The 20,250-nt window shown below is 36.5% G+C and overlaps 4 protein-coding genes across 9 annotated transcripts in view; 2 read left to right on the forward strand and 2 right to left on the reverse strand.

The window, feature by feature from the left end:
• Positions 1 to 64: 64 nt before the first annotated feature.
• On the forward strand, positions 65 to 2,612 carry tmem234 (transmembrane protein 234). 2 transcript variants are annotated; one of them, XM_044142090.1, is made up of 5 exons: positions 65 to 136; positions 960 to 1,111; positions 1,198 to 1,264; positions 1,995 to 2,087; positions 2,189 to 2,612. In XM_044142090.1, exons 1-5 carry the CDS (start codon positions 124 to 126, stop codon positions 2,296 to 2,298), a joined length of 435 nt encoding a protein of 144 aa, XP_043998025.1. In that variant the 5' UTR covers positions 65 to 123; the 3' UTR covers positions 2,299 to 2,612. The 2 variants fall into 2 exon arrangements, with proteins under 2 accessions (XP_043998025.1, XP_043998026.1); XM_044142091.1 differs by having other exon boundaries at positions 2,055 to 2,087.
• Positions 2,613 to 2,829: 217 nt separating this feature from the next.
• dcdc2b (doublecortin domain containing 2B) lies at positions 2,830 to 12,836 on the reverse strand. Of its 2 annotated transcripts, none has more exons than XM_044142082.1 (14): positions 12,103 to 12,836; positions 11,662 to 11,932; positions 11,527 to 11,578; positions 9,051 to 9,121; positions 8,335 to 8,466; positions 7,726 to 7,860; positions 7,562 to 7,601; positions 6,949 to 7,014; positions 6,531 to 6,699; positions 5,790 to 5,899; positions 4,952 to 5,020; positions 4,722 to 4,778; positions 4,583 to 4,624; positions 2,830 to 4,001 (listed from the first exon to the last, which is right to left on the reverse strand). In XM_044142082.1, the coding sequence occupies exons 2-14, from the start codon at positions 11,928 to 11,930 to the stop codon at positions 3,909 to 3,911; spliced, it is 1,305 nt and encodes a 434-aa protein (XP_043998017.1). In that variant the 5' UTR covers positions 11,931 to 11,932; positions 12,103 to 12,836; the 3' UTR covers positions 2,830 to 3,908. The 2 variants fall into 2 exon arrangements, with proteins under 2 accessions (XP_043998017.1, XP_043998018.1); XM_044142083.1 differs by having other exon boundaries at positions 12,099 to 12,836.
• Positions 12,837 to 12,964: 128 nt separating this feature from the next.
• Positions 12,965 to 17,090, reverse strand: iqcc (IQ motif containing C). Its single transcript, XM_044142089.1, has 5 exons — positions 16,969 to 17,090; positions 16,669 to 16,812; positions 15,145 to 15,397; positions 14,518 to 14,639; positions 12,965 to 13,556 (listed from the first exon to the last, which is right to left on the reverse strand). Exons 1-5 carry the CDS (start codon positions 17,008 to 17,010, stop codon positions 13,497 to 13,499), a joined length of 621 nt encoding a protein of 206 aa, XP_043998024.1. The 5' UTR covers positions 17,011 to 17,090; the 3' UTR covers positions 12,965 to 13,496.
• fancm (FA complementation group M) overlaps positions 16,776 to 20,250 on the forward strand; it is a 43,958-nt gene continuing 40,483 nt past the window's right edge. For 2 of the 4 annotated variants that reach the window (XM_044142077.1, XM_044142078.1), the window contains exons 1-4: positions 17,259 to 18,048; positions 18,356 to 18,528; positions 18,651 to 18,728; positions 18,831 to 18,989. In XM_044142077.1, the coding sequence (XP_043998012.1) occupies positions 17,361 to 18,048; positions 18,356 to 18,528; positions 18,651 to 18,728; positions 18,831 to 18,989 (1,098 nt within the window). In that variant the 5' untranslated portion in view covers positions 17,259 to 17,360. Of the gene's footprint in view, positions 16,921 to 17,258; positions 18,049 to 18,355; positions 18,529 to 18,650; positions 18,729 to 18,830; positions 18,990 to 20,250 lie in introns of those variants that run through there. The other 2 variants (XM_044142081.1, XM_044142079.1) reach the window with 2 other exon arrangements.

Raw genomic sequence — 20,250 nt, forward strand, 5'->3', positions numbered from 1 at the left:
ATACACAGGCTACGCGAGAATATAAATAAATAAATAAATGTCTGTTGCTTTAAAAATATTAACGAACAACCAGAGTGATCTTGAACGCAACTCTTAGGCGACTAAAATGCAGTTGACGTGACAATGGTGACCGTAGGTGAGTGGAATCGGTTCGATTGGTGCTGTTTTAAAATACTATTAGCCATCTTTATAGTTGACATTGGATTGGAGTTTATTCAAGCGTTCAACTTTCTTTTTAGCTGGCTGGAAAGCTAACACAGACGATGCAAATGAAGTAGCATAGCTCCATCAGGTGTAGCGAGTTGCTAACTTCCGGTTGTTTCTGACGCTGAAGTTAGCATCCCTGTCGGTTTTTGACTAAAAGGCTATTTCACTATTTCTGACGAATCTGGTTTTAATCGCTCTATTTGAAAAATGTCTATAGGTTAAATGTGTGTAAAATTGCTTCGTAACCATTACCGATTTTACATTTCGTAATTTTAAAATCTCGACAGAAATTACTCCACGAAACAGTCATTGTGAAAAAAAGTTTATGAAAACTCAAAAAAGCTCATTTTGAAGTTTTTGTTCAACACGAACCACATAATTTCCAAAACTCAGATCTTTTTAATTTCATTAAATTTTTTTTACTCAATACTCGGTTTTATGTTTTGTTTTTGAAAACAGAGAAAGGGAAATTGTTGTGAAAACTTCCTTCAGTTTGCAAAAAAAAAGAAAAAGAGCCATTTTAGTTTTGTTGCTTTTAGCTTTTTCATTATTTATGAAGCTTAAAAGCAGCATTTTCCTGAGTCTGTCATAGTGAAGTATAATTCTGTCCAGGTTTGACTTAAGGAGCAGATGCTGCTTTCATTTTAGCTCCATTTTCATTGAACTGCAGTGTATTTTTGATGTGAACCAGCAGCTTTGTGATAATAAAGTAAACCGTGATATTGAGATGTAACTGTGTTGTGTGTTTGAAGCCGAGGTGCTCAGTTTGGTGCTGGTGTCGCTGCTGTGGGGCTGCACAAACCCTTTCCTGAAAAAAGGTTCAGAGGGGATAGAAAATGTGACGGAAACCAACCGAGTCTTTCAGCTGCTTGCTGAAATCAAGTTTCTCATTCTAAACATAAATGTATGTGTAAAACTCTGAAATAGTTCCTGCTTAATCGAAATCTTTATTATTATTTTCTGAACTTTTTATTTTTATGTTTTTTTTAGTATTTGGTCCCATTTCTAATAAACCAGAGTGGTTCTCTGGTTTATTTTTATATACTGTCAACAACTGGTAAGAAACAATTCAGAGGTGATATGACTGATGTCTCTTGTAAACAACGGTATAATGGCTGTTTTAGATTTATTTTTTTTTAAAAGAGGAAATTTATCCCAATAAAACTCTGAAATTTGCTAGAAAAAAACTCAGAAACTTTAAGATTTATCCCAGAAATGTTCTATAAAAAAAGACATTTCTGAGTTTGAAAAGTTTAAAATGTTTTAGAAAAACTCAAAAATGTCCAAGTTTTTTCTAGAATTTTTTTTTTTTTTTTTTTTTTTTTGACTTTTCAAACTCAGAATTTTCTAGATATTCCTGGAAACTTTTCTGAGATTATTTTATTCTTAAAATATGATATTTTATCAACCAAATTTTAACTTTTCCAAATGAGAAATTTCTCCATATTTCTTTTTTTTTTGTTAGCTCAATCTCAAATGATAATGATTTTCTTTTCTCACCAATTTTTGACTTTTCAAACTCATAAATTTCCAAGATTTGTTTAGAGAAATTCAGAGGGGTTTTTTTCTTACAAATTTTCATCTTTTCTTTTTTTTTTTATTTCCTTGTTGTTGTTTTTTTTTTTTAAATTGATCAAATTAAAAAAAAATTCTAGCAAAATTTGGACTTTTCAACCTAGAAATTTCCATGCAATTTTTAAAATAAATCTAACTTACATGTAGATTTATTCTACATTTTACATGTATAATGGCCCTAAACTCAATAAATCAGAGCTTCTTCTATCCAGATTTGTCTCTTGCTGTTCCTGTGGCGAACTCTCTCACCTTCCTTTGCACTCTGCTGACAGGAAAGCTGCTGGGGGAAGAGTTTGGAGGCAAACGTGAGTCACATGTTCTGCTCCAACCTTTGCAGCATCTATTATTCACTGTTTTCTGTCTTCATGCGTCAGTAAAAATGTTTTTCCTCCACTGGATTTTGCAGGGGCCATTGTGGGAATGTTCCTCACTATGACAGGCGTCACTCTGTGCATTGTAAGCTCCATCGAAGCCAAAGACGCTGACAGACAGAACGAGAGCCAGCCTCAGCTCTGATGGAGATCAAGATTAAAGCAGTTGTTGAAGAAAAGTAAAGCAAAGCTGCATCTTTAGGAGGACTGGAGGCAGAAAACGTCTCAGAAGAACAATCCCTTCCAGATTTACTCACGTTGGACTTCAAAAGGAAGAAGAGGAGGCGGATTCACTCCAGAACTGGACTGGATTTATGGAGCTCACAGAAAAAGGTTTTTAGATTTTACTTCTGTGGGAGACGACAAACTGACCTTTTATGCCTTAACTAAATTAGTTCCTCTTCTCCAAAGTCAGGTAAAGAAACACTAATAAAACCAGCTGATGATGCTCTAAATGTTCTTCAGTCTCTTCTGAATTTCTGTGGATTTTCTGTTTGTTGCTCTGATTTTGTGTGACAATAATTAGTAAAATATTTTGGTGTAATTACCAGTTGGTTCATTCTTATTTCTGCAAATATTTCTGATAACCTATTTTCAAATGTAGTGTTAAGATAAAACTTTAGTGAATCTCATTTACTTCACTTTAAATTAAAATAAAACAATTCACTCCATATTTATTCTTGATCAAATACTTTAATACATAAACATGATTAAGTAGCCTTTATTTTTTTAATTACTGAGTTGACTATAAGAAATGTTAAATTAAAAGGACAGCTGACATTCAAAGAAATATAAACTTTTATTACATTATTTCATGGATTTAAATAACTTTGTCACTTTAAATGTCCTATTGTAATACTAAACTATTTTGACAGAAGCTGCTTCCTCAGTCAAGCAAACCTCATTTTTATTTGATTCAAACCAAAAATATTTTCTCATGTATTGAACTAACAATTTGCACACATTGGATGGGAAAAAAATCACTTTCTATGACTTTTCATTGACTTTACATCAGAAATGACGCTCTCTACTTCCTGCCAAACATGAAAACAAAAACCCAGGAAAAAATACAAAAAATATTTCAAGGGAGAAAATTCTAGAAATTCAAGAATATTTGCTTTGATTGAAGACGAGTGAACAATAATGGCATATATAAAATATTTAAATGTGTTAATGTTTGCATGTTCTCCTGGTGCATTAACACACAGCAGCTCTTTCTGGATTATTTATTAAGATGCCGGGCCGAATGTTGGTTCCTGCAGATTTCAACACTTAATGTCGACATCAAAGTTACTCCTTTTAAACAGGATGAACAGATTAAATAATCTCACTTTCAGCAGGTTTTTTTGAGATTTGTTGGATTTTGATTCCCATTTATGTCTTAAGATAAAAAAAAATACAAACAAATCTTACTTTTCTCAATATCACAGTTTAGATGCTGCTCATTTCGTCAGACGGCATTAAGCATCCTGCAGGCTCTTCTGTCACAGGAAAGCATTAAAATCAGTAGAAAAACAAAGTTTTATTTTTTCTCCAAAGAGTTTTTGCGGCACTAGTGGCTTGTATCTTTGTGACAGTAGGCAGACAGGAAAGCAGGTGGGGGGAAGACATGCTGCAAGGGTCGTTGGGACCGGGAGTCGACCCGGTCCCAACGACCGGGTCAGCACGACGTCCGCATCGAGGGCTAAACGTGGGGCGTGCTGATCCCCTGCGCCACCACAGCATGCCCCAGAAAAACAAAGTTTCTCCAGGATTTTATAGATGTGAAGTCGGCAGACTTGCCTGCTCTTCCTTGATCTTCCCCTCTGAATGAGACGACGACGATTTCGGCTTCAGTTCAGCCTCTTTCTAACACAGAAACAGAAACCTGTGATCAGTTTTCTACAACGCTGCACTAGGACCACTGTAAATCTTTTTAAATTTTTGCAAAGAAACTCAGGAATTTTGAGATTAATTTCAGAAAGCTTCAAGAAAAAGCTCCAAATTTCTTTGAGGTCGGAAAGTTAATTTGTGAGAAATCTTTAGATTAAGTCCAGAAATTTTTAAGAAAAATGTGTGAATTCTAAATTCATAAACTAAAAAAATTTGATTAATTTCATATGTATATATAACATTTTTAAAAAATATATTTTTTAAAAATTTTGATAAATTTCACAAATTTTCAAAAAAACCTTTCTAGTTTTTATTTTTAAATATGTGAAATCTCAATTTCTGTGTTTTTAAAAAAAATTGACAAATTTGAAAAAACTAATCAAAAAACTAATTTTTTTCTAAAATATTTTAAATTAATCTCAATTTCTGTTTCTCTCGCAAATGTTTTGAGCTCAGACAATGTCCTTATTTTTTCCTGAAGATTAATCTCCAGACTCCAGAGTCTTTTTACTGCCCGTCGTCTCGTTGCAGACAGACTGATGTTTGGGTGTTTATACCAGGATCTGAGCTGCTGACTCCTCCTGTTCAGATGCTTTCACCTTTCATACAGAAATAAATTATTTATGCATAAAAATCACAGTGACCCAGTCAAACAGGATTCATTTGGTGATATAAACACCCACTCTCTCACTCTACCTGCTTTCCACTGGGTTCCTGTTGGTGCTGGTGCTGCTCACTCTTTTCTGCATGTCTCTTGAGGGAAATTGATGTTTTTTAGTTAGAGAAACAAACTTGCATTGTTCTTTTAACAGTAAATAAATAGATACATTCTGGCCAGAAAACCTGGGATTAGATGCTCTGTAATCACATTGAACAAAGAGTTTTTTCCCTTTACTTTTTATCTGTTATGATAAAATGCTGCCCACCTGTGGAGAGTTCAGCACCGGATCCTCTGTGTTGCTTAAAACTTCATCTTCAACTATTTCTGCAACTCTCTGTAGGGAAACAATGAGAATCGGATTTATCCAAACCTCTGGCTTATGTCTTTTCTACTGTGGCCGTATCAGAGCCACTGCAGATGGATAAAAAAGGAGGAAATTTACACCAAAGTATGTTCTAGAAAAAAAAAAAAACAAGAAAATGTCTTGAGTGCTAAGAGTAAAAATAAATGGTAGAAAAGCTGAGAAATTCTAAGATTGATCTCCGACATTTTCTGAAAAATCTTGGAAATTTCAGAAAATTTTCAACTTTTGGACCTCAGAAAATGCCCAAAAGTCAAAGATTTTCTTGAGAATAACAATTTTGTTTTTCCTAGCAAATTTTAAACTTTTCAAGCTCTTTTGATTATTCTCAAGATTTCAGGTTTTTTTTCTAGTAAATGTTTGACTTTTCAAGTTCTGAAATGTCTGAGATAAATCTGATAATTCTAACTTTTTCTAGCAAATTTTGGACTTTTCAAGCTCAGAAATTTCCGATTTATTTCTAGAAAACCTGTGATTAAATTATGCTCAAAATATTTGAGTTTATTTCTAGTAAATTTTCAACTGTTTGAGCTAGAAATGTCCTTGTTTTTTCTAGAAAATTACTGAGACTAATCTCAAAATGTCAGATTTATTTTGGCGAAATTTGCTCCTCTTATTTTTTCCTATCTCTAATGGCCATCAAACACCTTGCTGCCTTTCAGGTTGCAGAAACAGAGGCTCATGAGTTTTATTTCACTGTAATTCAGACAGTATTTTGATGTAATGAATCATGAAAGCTAACCTGATCAACAGGAAGCTCTGTAGCCGTGTTCTCGTCCTCCTGCACCTCCTCTGCACCTCGAGCCTCCTCTCTATTTGTCCCATCCTCTCCTTTGAGCACACCTGGCTTACCTGTAACAAATATATATATATATATCTATATATATATATATATATATATATATATATATATATATATATATATATATATATACATATACATATAGTTAGTTTTCAACTTGAGAACGGTTGGATTTACTATATTTTTACATGTTGTTTTAAGTGAATAATTCTGTATTGACCATAATAAATGAAACACTGAACAACATTTTTTATTAAATGTAAAGTTTCAATTGTTAACTTTGTGTTTTATGACTTTGTGTTTTTATAATGTAAAGCACTTTGAAATACCTTGTTGCTGAAATGTGCTACACAAATAAACATGATTGACTGATTGATTAAAATATCAGAAAATGTATTTAAAAATAATCTGCAGATTATTTTTATATAATCTGCCAATAGAACAAGTACATTTTCATCAACATTTAGGAATTATCTACCTAAAGCAAGCTCCTATATCTTGCTGAATAGTTATTTGTAAGTTAGTTTTGCCTTATTTTAAGTGTAGTTACATATTTGAAATAGAAACTAGACCAAAAATACTTTTGTGTTTTTGCAGTGTTGCCTATTAATTTAGTCTTTTACATTTATTGTAATGTTTCAATGCGACAGCGAGGTGAAATGATTTAACAGCGTTCCTAACCAGGTCCATCAGTGAGCAGCGTTCTGCTTCGCGTTCTGTTCTTGCGAACTTTGACGGGCCGGGCGAAGTATCCGGACGCCTCGTCTGCTCTCTCTCTCCTGCTCAGCCGCTGCGACGCCTGAAGAGCTGCAGCTTCATCTCCCGTTGACGTCACCCTCCGGCCATCAGACTGAAAGTCATGGCTTACAGCTCAATATACACTTTGATAAAAATATACAGATTTACACCTGAAGTTTCTCTCCGAATCTTTTGTTAAACTAACTAAAAATCAGTCACAGCATCAGGTGGGACGCCAATGAAACAGGGAGAGCTTCTCCCTATTTTAGAACTTTATTTCTAGAACTAATACAAGTTGCAGCAACATTTATTTTTCCTCCTGGATCAGTAGTGTTTTTGAGCTGAATTAAATTTGAATTACCTCTGGGGAGTTGAGGAGAGCTGAGTCACTGTAGCGGTCTTCAGGACCGCTTCCCGCTTTTCTGTTCTGAGAGAAAAACAATTATTGTCCACAGAAACTTGATGTCAAACACTATTCTGCTTTATGTTTTATAACTAGTGCCTTTTTTTTCTGTGACAGCGTAGTAGGGCCATTAAATAGACAAAAAGTAGGAGTAAATTTCCACCAAAAGACTCGAATTTTGAGTTTAACTTCAGAAATTTTCTAGAAAAAAACATGGGAATTTCTGAGTTTGAAGGAAAAAATTTTCAACTTTTTAAACTCAAAAATGTGCTTATTTTTTTCTATTAATTAATTATTTTTTTTTACTTTTTAAACTTTTTTTTGTTTTACAAAATTTCTACTGTTTTCTCAAAATATGTTTGCCTTTTCAAAATCTGACATTTTTGTGTAATTTCTAGAAAATTTCAGTTTTTAATCTCAAAATTTCAGAGTACTTTTTAAATCTACTGATATCTACCAATACACCGTCATGCTTCTCACACACATCCCTGTAGGCTGTACTCTTCTGTTAAGTGCTCATTCATAGTAAAATAAGGCACCTAATTAAACGTCTAAGGTGATTTTTTTCAACCTGTGTTCTCCTCTGTAGTTTCCTCTTCTCAGGATAATGTCTAAAAGCAACAAAAAGGAAGACTTGATCATTATTGTTGGTTAGTTTTACAGTTTTTCGATGCTTTATGGTGGAATGAAACAAGCATAAATCATCTCTAGACACATACAGATGATGTAAAATACCTCTCGGCAGCTTTTGAAACCAGCAGCTCCACATATGGAAGTTTCTTGAACCTTTCGGTTCCCACGGCAACGTAGCAGCGGCCGGTCTGCAACTCCCCAGCCGAGGAAACGGAGACGCCATCCAGAGAGCACAGCCTGCGAAGAAACGCCACCAGATCCCGGGGTATTCGGGCCATTGTAAATAGCAAAAAATGGAATACATTTCTGCAAAAAATCTCATAATTTTCCAGGAAAAAACATAACAAGAACATTTCTGAATATGAAAAGTCAAGAATTTTCTAGAAAAATTCAAAAATTTAAGATCAATTTCAGAAATTTTCTGGAAAAAACACCTGGAAATTTCTGAGTTTGGAAAGCTGAGAATTTGCTAGAAAAAAACTTAGAAATGATGAGTAACCTCAGAAACACAGGCAAATTTCTGAAATGAATCTCACAAATATTCTAGAAAAATTTAAAAAGTTTTGGAAATGAACAATTTTAAACTTTTCAAACTCAAAAATTCCCTTTTTTTTCTAGAAAATTTCTGAGATATTTTTGCCAGAAATTTACCACTTCTGTTCTATTTACGCTGCATGGTTGCATTCGGAGGACTGCATGTTTTGCTCTGACCTGCGCACCGCTCCAGTCCGTAAGCTGACTTTCTCTGTGATCAGACTCAGGATCTGATCCAGGTCCTGCTGCAAACTCCGAGGAATGATGAACCGGAAAGGTGGACACAGGAGATCTCCATTACGGAATACACTGAGCAGAGACGTTAAAAAGAGAGGAATGCATTTTGAAAAGTTTCCAGAGAAAAATGTGGCCATTTGATAAGATACTAAACTCAATTTATTTTAAAATAAGAGTCAAATTATGTACGTAAAACATCTCCTCTGCAGGTAAACTCCAAAACTTTTGTTTCTTCACATCACTGGTTGACAAAGATTTTTATTTTTTCACCTTAATTTTAATTAATCCATTCATGTTTTAATAACTTTAACATATTAATTAATTGGTGGTGGCAGTATCATGGTGTGGGGAATCAGAGTTTCAACATGAAATATTAAAAAATTTTCATTATGGGTCTGAAAAACGTTTTCAGATGTTTTCCTTTGAAATAAAGTTTTAACTCAGAAAAGCTGAATGCAAATGCACACCACACTTTTCAGATTTTATCTGAAAAAAAAAATAAATTAAAACATGTACTGTTTTCTTTGCCACTGAATATTTATGAACTATTTTTGTGCCTTTCACATAAAATCCCATTAAACTATTTTGAATTTTGTGATTGTCAGACAGGAAAACATAAAAATGTTAAATGAGTATAAAAGATTTGTCAAACATACTGTATAATACAAGGAACAGAAATAAACTTCCTCCATTTGGCTGAAACGTTGGGCCTCTGGATGACTTTCACCTGGAGGCGACATTTAGAAAATCAAATGCAGAACATCACAGTCTGATCAATTTAAACACCACTCATCGCATTTATGCCGCCTCCATTCTCCAGATCCATATCCATCCCAGCAAACTCACTTTCCACAAACGCATAATGACTCTTTAGATATTCTGCTCGTGTAAACTCAAGTGCGGCAGCCATGGAAACTACGCTCGCTCCGAGAGTCCTTAGATGGCATATTTACTTACCGTGTCTGATTTGAGTTATCCTCTCAAAGATCTTTCACATAAAAGCAATCAGACACAAATATGTGGCTGATATCAGAACAAAGAAGCCGTTCTGTATTTAATCCTCTGTGAGGCCGCACTCGTTTTATTAATTCACGCCCAGGCTGAGCATCAAACCAAGCCTGCCTGGACTCACACATGGCCCTGATAGGATTGTGTGAGAAGCGAATTAAATGGACACACACACACGTTTATTACACATCGCCACGGTAACCACAACACTGGCATGTAAGACTTTAAAACCCAATGACTCTGGTTAAAAATCCTAATGAAAGAGTCGCACATTTATTCCTGAATGTTTTATGGTTTTCACAAAACACCAACAGATTACGACCAAGAGCAAAGAAGCTGCTCAGAATACAAACAAGCAACAAAACACAAGAGTTTCTCTTCTTACTCTTTAGTTTAGTAGAAAAAAGGAATCAGCTGTAACTCAGAACCTTTTTTAAACCTGATAAAAACTGGTTTAATCTGCAAGGCTAATCTATTATCCACCTGTAGTTAATGACTACAGTAATTCAAGCAGAAAATGAGAGAAGAGCCAAAGATTAGCCCACTTTTTCAAGCAATTTCCATGATAACCGCTGACATCAGTGGTACTGCAAGCACAAAAGGCTGACCCATTTGTAACTGACAGGCAAATAAGAGCTCATCTCAGTAACTGAACACATTAAAATTACTTTCATATTTGATTTATCTAGTTTTTAGACGCATAGGCAACATAAGTGCTGAAGAAATTAACATTTTTCCCCAGGCAACATATTTATAATAGAGTTTTTATAAGACATTTTTGCAGCAGAGGTTAGTAACAACTCAAGCAGTTGATGTCAACAAAGAAATTGAAACAAATATGTCTGTAGATTAAGTTATGTGCTAATGGCTCGCTGCACAAGACTCCACTGATGAAGAAAAAAAAGCTCAACTTTGGTTAAAGTTTGCTGCAAAACATTTGGACACATCATTAAACAACTGGGAGAATTTATTCTGCTTGGATGTCATCGCACACACCATGTTTGTCGAAGGAATGCCATAAAAACACTTCAAATGTTTTGTTTTCAGCATATGGTAATTAGCCAGGACTCATGTAAGAAAGAGAGAAATGTGCCATGACATTCTTGACAAAAGATTCCAAGTGAACAGCCAAGAAAACTCTGCGTGAGTTTCACAATAAAGAACATAAAGAAGCTGGAATGACCCAGTTAAACCCTGATTTCAATCCAATTGAAAATATATGAGAAGAACTGAAGATCTCAAAAATCTTTGGGATTTAAAAACAGTAACATACTTTCAAAAAGTCTCTTCAATAATTCCCCTATGTACCATTCCACTTTAGCTCTGTTAAAGGGAACCTATAATGCTTCCTTGAATAGGTTAGGATAGATCTATGGTCTACATAAAACCATAACAAAATTACTCTCAGATAATGAGATTTTAGTTCATTTTAGTTAGCTTAGTTCATAATGAACCTCTTGGCCTTTCGTCACTTTAAATCCAAATAATCTGCTGTTGGCCTCGCCCCTCCAAACCAACGTTTACACTCACACGTGACAATGGCTGCAAACAGATGCACAATTACACAGCCGTGCATCTTTGAAAAGCAAAAGTGGAGCCTCATGCACAATCAACAGGAATGCAGCAAGTAAACAACAAAAATACTTGTCCTTTCCAGCAGCCATTGAAAACCAGCTGACCAAACGTGCTGGAGCTCAGCTTGGGTTGCTAGGTAACGGGCAGAGTTACGCTGGGGTTACTAGGTAACGGGGCAATGTCTGCTGATTTGTGACGTTACATTCTGGAGGTTTTTGAAACGACAGCTCGTTTTTCTGAAACCAAAACAGATTAACTTGTTGCCAAACAAAGGTTGCAAGGTGTTTTTAAAGCACTTGGGCTGTTTTTAGAAGACATAGAAACTTAATTTAAAAGTGCAAAAATGTGAATTTTGTCCCCTTTAACTTTATTTCTGAGTGATTTTACCACCTGTATGAGTTACTTTGTATTAGCTTCATCATATCAACAGGATGGAAAAGGTTAATGTGCTCAATACTTTACTTGCCTTGTGCTGCAATCTCCTTAGTTAGAGTGTTGTTAATGAATGATGGATAGTGCAGGAGGCCACCTTAGAAATGAGAAGCCTACCTGTGCTTCATTACGAGCTCCAGGCTGCTTTTTTAACCCTGCATGTAGATAGCTGTAACAAAACAGAAGATAGTGATGTTGTCTGGGAGATTAGGAATCAGAAAGTTCTCTGATAGAAATGTTTTTTGTACTCACTCCAGTTTCTTGAACCTCTCGAAGCCGGCAGCGACGTACTGCGCTCCCGTCTGGAGGTCCTGGAGGTCTGAGACCCTGTGGCCCTGCCTTGGGGTGTACAGGGTCCTGACAGCCAGCGGGGCGCCGATGCTCTGGGTCACCTCGTTCAGAAAGACCTCCATGGAGGCCAACTGACGCTGGTTGACCACAAACCTGCGTCCGCCGAAGAAGGGGTCTCCATTCCTGAACACCACCACGTTCTTGACCGGCGCGGCAGAGTTGGCAGCCATCTCTGAACGACATCCATTTATTAAAGGGAGATATTAATAAACTCTCACCACACATCTGTTCTAAATCCCAAAACAGCACATTGTTTTCAAAACATTGTTCAGCAGCTACACATTTTTACACAAATTACCCTCTGATTGAACTGCAGAAAACACTGTTCAGTGACAAACCTACAGGAGGACGAGGTTCAGCTCAGCCGAATGTGGAGATCAATTCCTTCTGCTGCTGCGGTCCGTCTAGACTGCTGCTCCCCACGTTCTGCTCCGATCTCTGCCCCCCTCTCTCGCGGACACTACTACTACTTTGACGGCGGTGAGTATTTCCTGGTTGCCATGGCAGCAGGGCCAGCAAGGGCTGGCTCTGTGAGCCAAACCATCGACAGAAACCACAACAAAAGCGAGTGACAGAGGAGGGGAGAGTGGGTGGGTCTCTGCGCTGTGGCCTGAATCAGCAAGATAACCTCCACACCTGTTCATCTGTTCTCCAAAAACGATTATTAAATAAGTTTGGGACGCAGAGAACATTCAAATATACAAAACTAACAGGTTTTTAGACCTACGGCTCCAGTAGGAAGTTTAAATACATTTACAACGGGTATAAACTTCACTAGTCAGGAGTTCTAATTAGGGCTGTAACTAACGACTATTTTAGTAATTAATTGATGATTCATCAATTAATTATATAAAAATGTTGAAATACTGCAGATTTTTCATTCAACCACCTAAGCGGTTTTTATGCAACAATAAAAATACATTAAAAGAGGCAAATAAATAGTGCAAAACCTTACTAAAATAAGAAAATAAACATTTATGACCTAGAACTCATCATCATATCATTGCTTTAGTGTACGCTTGTAGCCAAACATATTTCTAACATCAACATGTGAAAAGTTACATCAACACAGCGTAAGGCTAATTTAATAATTATTTTTGTTGTTAGCTGATTAGTAATTGGATAGCAAAAGATGCTTACTAGGATTTTTTTGTTACAGAATTTGAACCAGATAAAGCTAAAATTGACAATTAATGAGTTTTGGGTAGAACATATTTACAGGCATTTTTCTTATCTTAAAAATGTATTTATTTTTTGTACAGTTTTAGCTTACTTGCTGCTCTCATTATGTTGTTTTTTGTTTCAGCAAATGGCATATATTTGAGACGCTATACTCCAATTCACAATTAATTGATTACTAAATTAGTTGACAATTAACATAATTAATTGTTTCAGGCTTTGTTTAAAGATATTTGCAAACCGTTGTTCTTTTAAGGTGGAACAATTACACAACACACCTCCTAAATTATCATTTCTAACTTCATTTTTCACACTTGATCAAAATTAAACATACAGGTTTTACCAAAGATTAGCTTTTGAATTTAGCTGAATGAGCTACTTTGCTGACAAACTGGTGGAAAATAATAAAATATCATTACAAACAGCCCATCAGATGAAGCAGAGATATCTTTGTAGAAAAATATAATTTATTTCCTTTTACATGCATGTTTTAGATGCACTACATTATATATTACATCATAAATAATAAATGGAAATAATTTTCAACTCAGATGATATTAGAGTGAGTCAGGAGCCAAAAGTTCGACGTTGTGAAGTCTGTCCTTCAGTGATAGGTACTGTAAAGAAACATAAGAAAAACAAATTAAAACAGTGACTGTTGTACAGCTACAGGCTAAAATTAGACGGTAGGATGAGCTCGTCTTTGCTGCTTGGCTACAAAGATGCAAAATATTAACACTGCTGAAGCTTTTTTGAAATCTGGAAATGCGTTTGCAAAGCTTTCTTGAAAGTTAGCTGGTACTTTCCCTGAGGTTCCTGTGTGTTTTCCATCCATCCATCCATCCATTTTCTTACACCCTTCTTCCCTAAGGGGGTCGGGAGGGTTGCTGGTTCCGGGCGAGAGGCGGGGTTCACCCTGGACAGGTCGCCAGTCTGTCGCAGGGCAACACAAAGACATACAAGACAAACAACCATTCACACACACACACTCACACCTAGGGAGAATTTAGAGAGCCCAATTAACCTGACAGTCATGTTTTTGGACTGTGGGAGGAAGCCGGAGAACCCGGAGAGAACCCACCATGCACAGGGAGAACATGCAAACTCCATGCAGAAAGACCCCGGGCCGGGAATCGAACCCAGGACCTTCTTGCTGCAAGGCAACAGCTCTACCAACTGCGCCACTGTGCAGCCCCCTGTGTGTTTTCCTTAAGTAATAATTACATTAAAGCATCTAACTCGAAATTAAAAAACAGGAGTTTATTTTTCAGACTTTGCTTCAAATGAGAAATTTTTTTTAAGTCTTTTAAAATTGTCTTGTTGAGTAGATTTTCAGAGAAGTTGTTCTCTTTTATTTACCATATGTAAAAAAAATTTATAATCACTTTTTTCCACATTTAAGCACAAAAGTATATAATAAAAGTTTCCTGATATGTATCAGCTTTATCGCTTTAGTTTAGAAACCTTTTCATGCCAACAATAAGTCATAGGCTGGTGTGGCAATTTCAAACGATATCCATAAAAAAATGTAGAAATATTTTCAGAAAATGACAGCATACAGGGATTTTTGGATCCTACCTTCTTCCTGCTGTCAATAGCCTGTTGGAGCCAGACCAGCTCCATGGTCAAAGTGTTTCTATGGAGACGCAGCGCGTCTGAAGTTCGGGGCACCTCCTGCGCCAGGCAGTACTGCTGAAAACCTGAATGAAGGATTACAAACTCAACACTACAAATAAATATTCAGTTTTATTTCAACACAAATCTAAATGTGTAATTTTAATGTTGCAATCTAAGCCAAATAATTATTTCGCAATATGCAAGAAACAACTGCCTCCACCCAGTTAAAGAGCCACATTTCTCTATTATATAATGACTTAATTTGCTTTAGAATAACTTAAATTCTTACATGAACAAAATTTCTGATCTGATAATGAATTTTATTAAACGTCATAATGAACTCTGATCAAAAACATTTAGTGAGAACAGGACATTAAAATAAACATTTACCTTAATAACACATTAGAATCAGATCAGTGTAACGCACTTCCATCTCAGGATACAGAAACATGCCCCTAAGCATTCTGGGAAATAGTTCCCACCCCTGTTTTTTTCTTCTTTTATTTTTTTTAAGTGCTGAAACTGTAAATTGAGAAACAGCTGAAATAAAACACAGAGAATGTTGAACTAGTAAAAAAAATGTTTCACCTTTCTGAGGGTAAACGTTATTGTCCAGCTCTGGACTGCTCCAGACGATGGAGGACCTTCTTGTGCTCTCCATCATCCCTCCATCACATCTCAGGGGAATACTGGACCAATCCTCCCTCCCAACCCTCTCCGGTTGGACACAGCGCTCCTGTCCCTCCTCATCTAGGGAATCTGGACTCAGGGAAGTACTGACATCTAGTTCTGGGTCTGGTGGCTTCAGTAAACGTCTAGCAGGTTGAAGACATGCTCCATCCTGTTAGTACATGGATAAAAGTCTTGAAAACATTTGATTTTTGGCTGAATCTGCTTACATTTTCCGTATTTCTTTGAATTTAATTCAAGTGGAGTTTGGATATTTGATGCTAAATAGCTGCAGGTAACTCAAACAAGGACCATAAGATTTTTATTGTTTAAATTGGTGCATTCATTTATTGTATTATGCAGTTGGCATAACAAATTTTCCAGGACAATAAATTATCCCAGAAATCACTGCAATAAATGATAATATTGTCGTTTTGAAACCATTTTCAGCTAATATAAACATGATTGCAAAAATAATTCAAGCTTGCCATCTCAAAGACTATTGAACTTTAATTTTGTACGCTGGAACCGAAAGACATTTTAAATATCCAAATGAAAAACAACAACCAAAAACAATAAACAAAAAGGTATTAAAGGACCTGAAACCGTAAATAAAATAGATTATTGAAGTCTCTGTAAACAAAACTGGCCTTTAAAGAATATTAATTGTTAATCATTAATTATTTTAATTTAGCATACAATTAATTGATTTATTTGGCATTATGTTTTTCTTCTTCCTGAATATGGGAGGCAACTTTATTTGGTTAGCACTAGTCATTCACGCAACAACTGATGTATTTTACAGGTAAATAAAGGAACATAGAAATAAAATTCTATTAAGACAATATATACAGTACAGACCAAAAGTTTGGACACACCTTCTAATTGAATTCAGTTAGAAGGTGTGTCCAAACCTTCGGCCTGTACTATACATAAAAAGAAAAACACTAAATATAAGGAAAAGCAACAGAATACAGGACAAAAATAATGTGATAAAATAAAATTGTATGTTTATGTGAAAGCGGCAGAAAAATTCCACAATATAAAGAAGCCAAAATCTTTTCATTAAAAAATTGTGCATAATATTTCAACCTATAGAGCAAATGTGTCAAACTCAAGGCCTGCGGGCCAAATCTGGAACGCCATAACTATTCATGTGGCCCTCAAGATCACATAAATAAAACTTGAAAATATGTTTAAATTGATTAAAGTAACTTTATCTTAAATTTGCTGATATTTATTTTATCATCGTGCTATAACATTAACTATCTGCATCAGGTAGCATATGGTTATTGATTTGAAATAGGAGCAGACATATTAATTCACCTTTATTTAAACAAAAAAAACTGATAATGAATCTACTTATTGTGGTAATATCCAGTTTTTCAGTGGAATATCTTGAATAAAATGCAAAGTGACAACCTTTGACAGGAAGTTACTTACTGTGTCTGTAAAGTGTGGGATGGATAAAGTCGTATCAGTCCACCTTAAATAGGTCAGATCTCCTTCTACCTCCCTTACGATCTCCTCAAAGTCCTCACGCGCGCGCCGCACTTCAGTTCTCGTGAGGTATCCGCGCGCACGCGCCTACAGAGACTTCACAGTTAGCATCGGAGTAAGTTCTACAGCTGTGCTAACAGCTAGTAGCATCTACAGGGCTGAACAAAAACAGCAATAACAACAGTCGGTCTTTAGGTAAAGAATATAACCAACATTTCCGCTTTACTGGAACATATGTATCACCTGGAAACGTGTAATGATTTTGTCCAATTTGCTTCTGTCCATTGTTATGGTAACATGACAGCAAATAACCGGAGAGCGGGAGTTAACTCAAACTTTTTTACATATTTCCGGGATCTAGTTTAAAAATTAAAAGCATTTCAGTGAAAAATCTAAAATCCGCATGCTTTTCTCAACCGCTTATCCTAAAATTATTATGAATTATACAGTTCGTTCATTATGTTAAAACAACTGAGTTACATCTACGAATTTAAATCTGCAGCTATCGTCGGGGGAGTTTTATTTTGGAAAGCACGCCGGCGGAAGTGACATTATGTTTGTGTTCGGGTTGAGATGTAGCAGCTAGTTACACATGGCACTTTTGTTCTTAAAGTTTTGTGCCACGGCTGATAAAAATGAGTGGTGGTTCACATCAGAGAACTTTGTTCCAGACTTGGGGGGCTTCTGTTTCCCAGAACAAAGCGGTCCAATCGGGGAAGGATGCCCGAAAGGCTACTGGGGCGATCCGGACATCCTCCAGCAGAGCTCAGGTAGCTCCAACAAACCCTCCTCCTCATCAGCAAAAATCTCCATGGACAGTAATTGGTCAGAATAGCACACATACAGCAGTGAGACAAGAAGACATCATCCATGGAGATGAAGATGACGATGACTTAATGGTGGTCGCTGTCTATGAAGCTGAAAGGAGCCTCCAGCTTGAGAAGAGTGACATTATACAAAATAACCATGCAACTGGACAAAGTGTTGCTCCCTTTAGTGCCCCACCCTGTAGGAAGAGATATCCAGATCTCCCAGGTTTTGACAGCTCCTCAGCAGACGTGTGGATCTATCCCACCAACTATCCTATTAGAGACTATCAGCTGAAGATATCAGAGGCTTCCCTGTTCCAGAACACACTGGTGTGTCTCCCTACTGGTTTAGGAAAAACCTTCATAGCCTCTGTGGTTATGTACAACTTCTACCGCTGGTATCCAGCAGGAAAGATTGTGTTCATGGCTCCCACCAAACCTCTGGTGGCCCAGCAGATCGAGGCCTGTTATAAAGTGATGGGAATCCCCCAGAACCACATGGCTGAGCTGACAGGTAACAACCAAAACACACTAGGGATGCACCCATCTGCTTTTTTCACTTCCGATACCGATGCAGATATCTGAGGTTTAGTATCGGCCGACGCTAAAAAACGGTGCTGAATTGACTTAAAACATTTCTCTTTTTTTAAAACACAGACATAGTTGGTTTATAACACACCTGATTATGGCTATTAATCAACTTAATCAATTATTAAAATAATTATTAACTGGAGTATACAGACTCACTGAAAAAACGACATTTTTCAGAGTAGTAATTAAACCAAAACTGCTAACATGGTTGATATTTGTGGCTTTTGCAGGCAGCACAGCAGCGAAGCAGAGGCAGGAGGTGTGGAAGTCCAAACGCATCTTCTTCCTCACCCCTCAGGTGATGGTGAATGATCTTTCTAGAGAAACTTGTCCTGCAAAGGAGATCAAGTGTGTGGTGATCGATGAAGCTCACAAGGCATTGGGTAACCATGCCTACTGTCAGGTAACCAGCTTTCAGATCTTGACTTCCATCAGGGGTAATCCTGAAACTAACAATTATTATAGCAATCAGTTAATCAAATAATAAAATAAATTGCACATTCTACATATTTTTAATTCACTCAGGTGATCAGACAGCTGAGCAGTCAGACGTTGCAGTTTCGCGTCCTGGCCCTCAGTGCCACTCCAGGAGGAGACGCAAAGGTGACATCGCCTCATCTGTTTTTCTGTAACTAATGTGACTTGAATTTAAATCGCCACGGTAACCAATCTCCGACCCCTTGACGCTTCGTGTCCTGTTTCCAGTCGGTTCAGTCCGTGATTTCCAATTTGCTGATTTCACACATCGAGCTGCGGTCAGAGGAGAGCCCGGACATCCAGGCTCATTCCCACCAGCGGAGTGTGGAGAAAGTGGTTGTTCCTCTGGGGGAGAAACTTTCAGGCCACCAGGCTCGCTACCTCCAGGTAGGAACACGCAGAACAGTTGATATATCTACACTTCATCCTGAAGGACTCGCCTAATTGATTCTTATTCAATGAATAAATATTAGAATATCACCCAAAATTTTATTTCATTCAGTAATTCGATTCAAAATAAAAACTCATGCATAGATTAATTACTAGCGGTGCACCAATTTATCAGCTGGCTGATAATTTTGGGAGATTGGTGATCGGTCGATAATTAGATGTGAAGTTGATCTTATCCACCGGTCTTATCAACCTCGGCAAAGGTCTAAGAATAAAAATCTGCTGTGAGAGAGGGTTGTCTGACCAGGTCACATCTGCATGTTCGCAGTTAACAATAGTCATCCCACTATTATCAGCTCAGTGACTTTCTTTCTTGCTACGTTTAGCGACATTTCATACAAAAATTGGCCGAAATCAGAATTGGCAAGTCAGGCTTTTCGAAGATCAGCCAGAAAAATGCAACTGGTCACATTATTCATCTTGATGATTATGCCCTACATCTAATTAAAACCCAAAATTAATTTTCCCAGAAAATTAGAATATGAAATAAGAACAATAAAAACTATTTTCATGCAGAAATATGGACTTCCTGAAAAATTTATCCACTTATTCAGGCTGCCTGTTGCATGAATTACTGAATCAGTGTGGTGTTTCATGTGTGTTTGGGAAAATGAGAGACTCTTGACTCATTTTCCTCTTTCCTCACTGCTTCATAGATCCAAAAACCAATAAACAACTGAATATGGCAAAAAAACAAAAACAAAAAACAATTACACTCCTTTCATTTTACAAAGGAGTGGAAAAGAAATATATTCTGTCTGAATTCTAAGAAAGTCTTCAATTTCCTCCATCAAGTGGTGTTTTTTTTTTCTTTCAGATGTGAAACAAACATGTAATGGAAGAAATTGTCTCTTTAGAAACAGACTTTCTTGTAGACATTGAATTTATAACACCTGTGCAGTTATGAATACGATTTCTTTTTCCTTCTAAATTTGCCGACAAAACTTTTATCTGCAGGAATTTATCTATAGAAATTCATCTGTGAATATGGAGACCTTTTGGTGACCAAATTAATCAACACCAAGTGGAGTTGAGCGACTTTCACCATTCAAATTTTGCATTTTGGTGACGTGACATCATCTATTAGTGTTACTCTAACTAACTGTTTCACTTGTGGTCAAATTAGTGTAACTTCATTGACTTAAAGCTGCCTGAGTTGATCTTATGCTGACTGGATCAATGCATTTGCTGGCAAATT

Source organism: Gambusia affinis, linkage group LG16 (assembly GCF_019740435.1).
Source record: "Gambusia affinis linkage group LG16, SWU_Gaff_1.0, whole genome shotgun sequence".
In the NCBI taxonomy this organism is placed as follows: Eukaryota; Metazoa; Chordata; class Actinopteri; order Cyprinodontiformes; family Poeciliidae; genus Gambusia; species Gambusia affinis.